The 8,730-nt window shown below is 33.9% G+C and overlaps 1 protein-coding gene across 1 annotated transcript; it reads right to left on the bottom strand.

Moving 5' to 3' along the window:
- Positions 1-5,606: 5,606 nt before the first annotated feature.
- On the bottom strand, positions 5,607-8,390 carry LOC133323754 (bromodomain-containing protein DDB_G0280777-like). The gene is made up of 2 exons (XM_061532675.1): positions 7,281-8,390; positions 5,607-7,223 (listed from the first exon to the last, which is right to left on the bottom strand). Exons 1-2 carry the CDS (start codon positions 8,388-8,390, stop codon positions 5,607-5,609), a joined length of 2,727 nt encoding a protein of 908 aa, XP_061388659.1.
- Between the last annotated feature and the right edge of the window lie 340 nt (positions 8,391-8,730).

Genomic DNA, 8,730 nt, shown 5'->3' with positions numbered 1-8,730 from the left:
AGCCTAATCATTTAGGTCTAGAATGATGTCTGCCAAGTTTCGTGAAAACCGGTCCAGATTTAGATATGGCCCCCATATATAGTTTCGTCCGATTTCATGTAAATGGTGCACCAAAGTCCCTATATATCCTTCGATTTGCTCCAAATTTGGCATAACGTACTGAATTGAGCCTAGAATTATGTCTGCCAAGTTTCGTGAAAATCGGTCAAGATTTAGATATAGCTCCCATATATAGTTTCGTCCGATTTCATATAAATGGTGCACCAAAATCCCTATATATCCTTCGATTTGCACGAAATTTAGCATAACGTACTGAATTGAGCCTAGAGTGAAGTCTGCCAAGTTTCGAGAAAATCGATCCAGATTTAGATAGAGCTCCCATATATGGTTTCGTCCGATTTAATGTAAATGGTGCCCCAAAGTCCCTATATATCTTTCGATTTGCACGAAATTTGGCATATCGTACTGAATTAAGCCTAGAGTGATGTCTGACAAATTTCGAGAAAATCGGTCCTGATTTAGATATAGCTCCCATATATGGTTTCGTCCGATTTAATGTAAATGGTGCCCCAAAGTCCCTATATATCTTTCGATTTGCACGAAATTTGGCATATCGTACTGAATTAAGCCTAGAGTGATGTCTGACAAATTTCGAGAAAATCGGTCCAGATTTAGATATAGCTCCCATATATGGTTTCGTCCGATTTAATGTAAATGGTGCCCTAAAGTCCCTATATATCTTTCGATTTGCACGAAATTTGGCATAACGTACTAAATTAAGCCTAGAATGATGTCTGCCAATTTTCGTGAAAATCGGACCTGATTTAGATATAGCTCCCATATATAGTTTCGTCCGATTTCATATAAATGGTACACCAAAATCCCTATATATCCTTCGATTTGCACGAAATTTGGCATAACGTACTGAATTTAGCCTAGAGTGATGTCTGCCAAGATTCGAGAAAATCGGTCCAGATTTCTATATAGCTCCCATATATAGTTTCGTCCGATTTCATGTAAATGGTACACCAAAGTCGCTATATATCTTTCGATTTGCACGAAATTTGGCATAACGTACTGAATTGAGCCTAGAGTGATGTCTGCCTAACCTGTGACAAGTTTGTTTAAAATCGCTTCATATTTGGATATAGCTTTCATATATATTTTCGCCAGATTTCAAGTAAATTGGGCATCACACTCCTCATGTTAGTCAGATTGACATCAAATTTTTCACAACTTACAAAATTGAGGATAGAATTACGTAGTTGCGTTTTCTAGAAGTACAGAAATAGCCCAACGGATGACCTATTTATATTTGTTTAAAGTCGATTTACATACTTTATGGATAGATCTAGGTAGATTCACATTTAAATAAATATCACATATTTTATTTCATCCAATTTCATGTTAATAGTCCTGTTTTAGTATGGAAACCTAATGAGAATCAAAAATATCAAATTAAAGCCGATTCTACTATTTTCCCTTATACAATTTTTAGCACTTTTATTGGCACTTTTTTTCATTTTGTAGCACTTTTTAAACAAAATCTAGCATTTTTTATCATCTCAATTCGTTTAGATGTTGGAGTGATTAAAACAGACGGACAGACGAATATGTTTGAATCGTAGGGTCGGAAATGATTATTTGAATGAGTTACAAACGGAAAAACAAAATTAATATACCGTCTATATAAAAGGACGGTTCCGTTTTGTATGTGCAATGCTTAGGTATAACATTTTTTTCAAATTAAAAGCGATATCAAGATAAATTCGTACAATATTTTACATTTGCAGAATTTATTTGCCTCGAAGTTACAAGTTACCGATAGGATCGTTATATTTTATTGAATCGGTGTACAATTCTCATTGGAAACTTAAAAAAAAAATCTCTCGGTTTTTGTGGATATATGCCGGTTTGTAGTGTTAACTATTTATAAGAGATTGGAACTTAGTTTCAAAAATGACTACTAACTTATTGTAATATACAAAAATCTTTTGTTTCTTTATTGTATAAAAAATGGTTTACATATAAAAATAATATACAACTGTAATAGTTTAATTTTCTTTTTTTATAACTTTTAGTTTAGCATAAAAATTTGCTATAAAAAAATATTGTATACATATATAAAAACATTTTTTTTTGTTTATAAATTAACATTTTAATATTTTTATATATAACTAATATTTAGATTTATTACATGCAAATATTATTGTCTAAGCAAATATTAATACAAAAAAGAATATTACAAAAAAATATATTATAAAAAATAACACACATTACATTTATGTATATATATAAAAAATTTGGCAAAACATTTGAGCATTACATATATATAAAAATTGCTTATATGTATATAAAATTTTTTATGTATATAAAAAATATCATTATTATTAGTAGTAGTAGTTTTATAAGGCGCCTTAGTGTTTAGAGATCACCTTTGGGGAGTCCTTTTTGTTTTTTGTTATACAGTTAAAAGTTAATAGTTGTTGTTGTTGTTATTGTTTATGTTTTTTTATAATAAGACACTGGTATTTGTTTGTAGGCATTGTTGAGCAGGATATTTTTGTTTTTAATTAAAAATCACAAGTATTTGAACAAAAAATATTTATTTTGGGTCAGAGGGAGGCAGGCAAGTCAATTACGGAGGAGATGGATGACGAAAAAACGGCTTTGGGGTTGTTATAGAACTTGATATTGGAAAAAGAATTTATAAGTCAACAAATTCTTATTATTGAGCCCACAGTATGAATAGAAAATGAATGATCAGATGGCCAAATGGATTCCTTAACAATAAATTGTAATATACTGAAAAGGTTGTTATAAAAAAATAATTTTTTAATTAAAATAAAAATTTAAATTGGGGCCCACTTTAGAACCACAGTTTATTCTGCTGTCTGAATTTCTATTCATATTGAGGAGCCTATAAATAGTTTTAAAAGTAAATCAATTTCGAAACTATAACAAATTCCATAACAACCCCTATTTGATAAAAAATACAAATTTTAATATCTATTTTTAAATATAAAACAACTTAAAGCTACGCTTTTCATTTTTCGTTTGCTATAACAATTAAATTACAAAAAAAAAATAAAAAAAACAAATATAATCTTAAAAGTTAATAATTAAAAATTTTTAAATACAATTTCATTGTCAAGTAAAAAAATAATATTTTCTTTTAAAAGATTTACATTTTTTACATTAATTATAAATAAACATAGAAATTAAATTAGAAACAGATTTGGCATTAAATAATCGTTCCCTTTGGAAACGATTTCTCATACAAAATCTACTTACAAAAATATTGAAAAATATGAAAAAAGGAGACTTGATGAACTAGAACTAGACGAATCAGCCTTTATAGAAATGTCACAAGGGAGACTCCTATAGTTTGGGGTTAGATTAGATTGGAGGAAGCTGTGTGAAACTATATTGGATCTTGAGGAGACAATAGATGAATAAAGAAATCTATTTAAAAAAACTAAGAAGTTGTCAAATTGAAACGTCTGTGGTTTAGAAGAATTGACGAATTAGAACTAGACGAATCAGCCTTTATAGATATGTCTCAAGGGAGAGTCCTATAGTTTTGGGTTAGATTAACTTGGAGGAAGCTATTGAAAACTATATTGGATATTGAGGTGGTAATAGATGGAGGAAGAAATGTATTAAAAAAATAAGCTATTCTGAAATACAAACGTCTGTGGTGCTATGTAAAGTTGAAGTATTGAACATATAATCTCAAGTGATGTTAAAATCCGGTTTAACATATTGAAAATTTTGAAAATAAAACAAATACATAAATAACGAATACAATAAAAACATACATATTTAATTGTAACATTTAACACAATTAACAGTAAATTTTTAAACGTACACAGATTTATGAATATAATGGAATAAAATTTGGAAATAATTAAAAAAAAATAATAAATTTAAAAATATTAAATTTATAATTAAATATAAGATTAAGATATTAAATTTTAAATTAGTTGCAACTGTCATTTTAAAGGGGTGGATATAAATAAAATTAAAAAAAATTGACGAGGTATTAATCAATGCATGCTTGAAGAATCTGAGGGGAAGGAACTGGGTATAGTCGACATATATTTTAAACAAATAGCTATTGTATAATTGGAGGAAGAAGTCATTTGTAGTGTGTTTTTTTAAATATTTTAGCACAAACTTTTTTTGTAAAAAAAATATTTTATAAATAAAATTAAAAAAAAAATTACGAGGTATTAATCAATACATGCTTGAAGAATCTGAGGGGAAGGAACTGGGTATAGCCGACATATATTTTTATCAAATAACTATTGTATAATTGGAGAAAGAAGTCATTTGTAGTGTGTTTTTTTAAATATTTTAGCACAAACTTTTTGTAAAAAATATTTTTAGTACAAACTTTTTTTTGTAAAAATATTTTTAGTACTAAATTTTTTATTGTTATAAATATTGAGGAATATTTTAGTACATTTCTGAACAAATTTTATTACTAATGCTTATGTATTTGTTCAAAAAATAAATATTGAGGAATATTTGTGTACATTTCTGGAGCAACTTTTTTGCAAAAAATATTTTTAGTACTAACTTTTTTATTGTTTTAGTACTATATTAGAACTTGTTAAGCATTGACCTAAAATGTTTTTTGTACATTTTTTTTTAATATTAACGCATTTTGTACTAAAATTACACAGAATTTATTTTGTACCAAAAGTTCTAAAACATTATTTGGTACTATTTTTTTTAAAAATGAAAATATTTGAATAACAAAACTTTTCAATAATCCAAAATATTCCAAAACTGTCGAAGTGAAGGGAACTAGAGTTGCTTCTCGAATATTTCTACCAGCGCCGAATGCCTCCGAACTCACCTCTTCAAACAATTTTTTTTCTTTCTGTCTTGGTCCAGTAGTTAACTTTAAGGATGAGCAAAATGTGTTTATGGCTTGTGAGTATGGGATAACCTTCTTCCCGTAATCAAAGACATGCATGATTGTGGTTAAATTTTCCACTTTTAATGAATTGGTATAACAGGTCTAACAATGGTTATCTCACAGTGTCATTTTCCCATGATCACTACAATTAACTAGTTCTTGATAATCACAAATCTAAATCCTGACCTAATAAGGAGGCTCATTTTTTTCTGTTACAAATACACATTTAATCGGCTCTTAAATTGTTGTCAGTAGAAGATCCATTATTCTAGCGCACCTTCTACATTAAGTTTCCTCGACTGTGAGTTCCACCATAAGAAACATGTCTCACACGGCCAATGAATGAATTCGACCTTACTGCATTGTTTAGAACCCAATGCTATACCCAATCGCCTTCATATTTTTATCTGAATTCCTCCTCCTTCTTTCTGAATATTTATAAAATCCCACATCAACATTAAAATTACAGACCTAATTTGGGTTTTATATGGATGTCAGGTGACCTACTTCTAATAGCTTTGCCATTAACTTATCTAACCTGGATAAAAACAATGGTTTCATGGTCTCTGATTGAAGTGACTTCCATTTCCCTAATGAGAAATAGAAACCCTAACATATCACCTAACCCTTTCTCCATAATATTATGTTTTCCTTTCATATAAAGTCTTCCTCTTCCTCAATTATCCACCTGACTATTATTGTTATTCTCCTTTTGGCGATATTTAGTCGAATATTTATAAAAATCCGACATTTCAAATGGCTTGGTAACCTCTTTGTAAGGTTGAAATGTGGCCGGTTGGACAACTGTGACATTTTTTGGTGATTCAACACGAATATCTGGCGATAACGCTGAAGCTGAGGAGCCTGCAACACCACTTAACAACCCAGTGGTAGGAGATGCAGAAATATTTTGGGGTGTAGCATTGATATAGAGCGGTGGTCTAGCCGGTGGCTTATTTGTATTACCCGCCGTAGAGACGGGTAAAAATTTATATGCCATGGGAGTTTGTGGTGAGACAATTTCTATATTATAGGCTTGTGATATTGAGGGAGCGGGTGTTGGGGAATTATTTGTTAAACCTGCGGTAACATCCATTTGATTTAGATACGAGGTGGATTGACTTAATTTTGCCGCCTGTGCTGTATGGGCAAGGGGAGAGTGTGAAGATGACGACGCCGCACCCGCCGCCGCTGACATTGAATAATGTCGTGAGGTATTCAAAGAGTGTGAGGAGAGTTTGGAGCGGGGTGGATGTTGTGAAGAGCTGATATTGCTATTGTGATCGGGGTGGTAATTTTCTTCTCCGCTGTTGTGGGTATGATGTTGGGGGGTTTGTCTTATCACCGGACCATCTAGAGATGATTCAAGCCATTGTTTGGATTTCGTTTTCTTTTGTGTCTCTGTGGAGTAGCCGGAATTTATGGAAATATCATCGAGAGGTTTAAATGGTTTCACTTGGGTAACATGTGGAGGATGTTGTTGGGCAGCATTGGAATTGGATTGCAGGGTGTTGCTGCTGTTGTAATATTGATTGGTACTGCTGCTGTTGTTGTTCAACATATCACTGGAATAGGATTTCAAGTCGGATGAAGCTGAAGTTGTTCCCGGTGGAGGTAAATTGGATTGTGATTTCCATCGTTGTTGCTGTTGTGATGTGGGTATTGTCATATAATCCACTGTCTCCATGGACACATAGGATGGTGCCAGTGATATGGCATCTATGGATGGTGTATTAACACGCTGGGAAAGATTTGTCTGAGAAGCTAACCTTTTATCACGAACGTTGGTGGTTCCCATTTGGTGGTGTTGTTGTTGCTGCGGCGAATTCATGGGCGATATATATTCTTTAATATTTTGACTGGACTTAATGAATCCCCCACCATCATTGTGGGACACATGATGGGTGGTGGGTGAGAGATAATATTTATCACATTGCACAATGACGGGTTGTTGTTGCTGGGCCTGTCTATGCAAGGTGGCCACATTGTTGGAATTTAACGAATACAAAGAAATGTTGTCCATATGTGAGGAGGCAGCAGCAATTGTTCCATGGCCAGGGGGTGTTAGAAGTAATTGTTGCTGCTGTTGTTGCTGATGGTGATGCTGATGATTGGCATTTGAGCTGCTGGAATTTTGAGGGTTGTAGTTCATGTGGTGTTGTTGTGAGTGATTTGGCGATTGCTGCTGAGCATGATGATGCTGTGGAAGCTGCTGCTGCTGGACTTGGGCCTGTGGCAACTGATTGGATTTAATATAGCGACCATATTGTTGTTGCTGTTGATGCAACTGCTGCTGCACCGTTTTTTGTTGTGGTTGACCAACTTGGTGTTGTTGTTGCTGCTGTTGTGCCGAGGAACCAGCTGATGATGATGTACTGGGCTGTGTTGTCGGCTGCAGTGTGGTATAATAAAATTTCTGTGTGGCATATTGTAAATGTGGCATCAACACCTGATGATGTTCAATGTGCTGCTTGAACAAATGTTGTTGGGGATGATGATAGTGATGTTGTTGTTTATAGAGATTATGTTGTTGTATTAGCTGCTGTTCCATATGTTGCTGCTGTCTCAACATTTGTAAATTGCTGGCTGCGGCGGCCGCTGCCGTTTGTTGGGTTGTGGTACCTGCCACTGTGGCTGAACGTTTTTTCAATGCCGATTTGGCATTGTATTGCTGCTGGGCCTGTTGGGCATGTTGCATTGTCATGGCCGCAGCAGAAGATCCCGAGGCCCCTCTTGCCCCACCGCCACCACCACTAGCAGCACCCTCTGAATGTGTTGATAAGTTATCCTGATGCGGATAATTGTCATATTCCGATGAACGATTGGAAATTTCCGATTGTCGTCGATGCAACACATTGTGATGTTGTTGATTTTCTTTGGCCATCAAAGGTTTGCGGCGAAGAATTGCCTCATCGGGGCCACCAATACTTCCACTACCACCCGTAATGGTAGATTCCGTTGTGGCCTGTTCCTGTTTATATTGGGCATTAAGGCTATGCAGGAAATCATTGAAATTCATATATTCAAAATTGCCATTTAGAATTTCGGTCTCCTGTTTTTGCAACTGCTGTAGCAGCCAATTTTTCTCATTTAACAACTTTTCCAATTCCAATTTTCTTTGTTGTAGATTTTCCTTTTTCGCCTTGGCTTCACTGGGATGCATTTTATTCGTGGTGGTGGCAGTGGTGGTGCTGGTGGAGGTGGCTGATGATGTATTGGCGGCACTTGCCCCATTGTTGTTATTATTACTACTCTGCTGATTATTGTTATTACTCGTCTGTCCTGTTGCTATCTGGGGTTGCTGCTGCTGTGTATTACGCGTTGCATTACTGGCATTATCTTCATCATCATTTACCAAACTACTAGCCATATTTTGTGACTTTCTATTTGCCCGTTTTTGTTGTTTGGAATCTAAAGAGGAATCTGTCTGGTGACTCTGTGATTTCAATTTCAAATGCATTTAGGTAAGGCGGTTGGGGGCAGAGATGATGCTTATGACTGAGTGTATGTGTAAGAGAATCAAAATATGAAAAATGATTTATCAACAAATCATGGCAGACAAACAACAACAACACCCTTTGGCACGGTTCATTGTCCTTTTATAATCCTTCTTGAGTGGTAGGTTAACAACAATCCCAATCTCTCTCACTCTCATCTAACCTGCATTTGGCCCCCAGTATTTTGTTTTCTTTGTTTCTGTCTGTCTTGCTTTTCTTTTTTGGTTACCCTAGAAATAGAACAAGTGAAAGCATTTTAAAGCTTATGAATTTGTTTTTTGTTTGGAAAATTTGTTTGTTTTG

Source organism: Musca vetustissima, unplaced genomic scaffold (genome assembly GCF_032173495.1).
Source record: "Musca vetustissima isolate MV318-11 ecotype Yass unplaced genomic scaffold, APGP_CSIRO_Mvet_v1 utg28465, whole genome shotgun sequence".
Classification (NCBI taxonomy): Eukaryota; Metazoa; Arthropoda; class Insecta; order Diptera; family Muscidae; genus Musca; species Musca vetustissima.
This window is presented reverse-complemented; position numbering and strand designations above follow the sequence as displayed.

Coding starts and splice junctions, on each gene's coding strand:
- LOC133323754 (XM_061532675.1), bottom strand. CDS start 8,390: ATGCATTTGAAATTGAAATCACAGAGTCACCAGACAGATTCCTCTTTA. Junction 7,224..7,280: donor CATCATCAGCTGGTTCCTCG/GCACAACAGCAG, acceptor AAAACGGTGCAG/CAGCAGTTGCATCAACAGCA.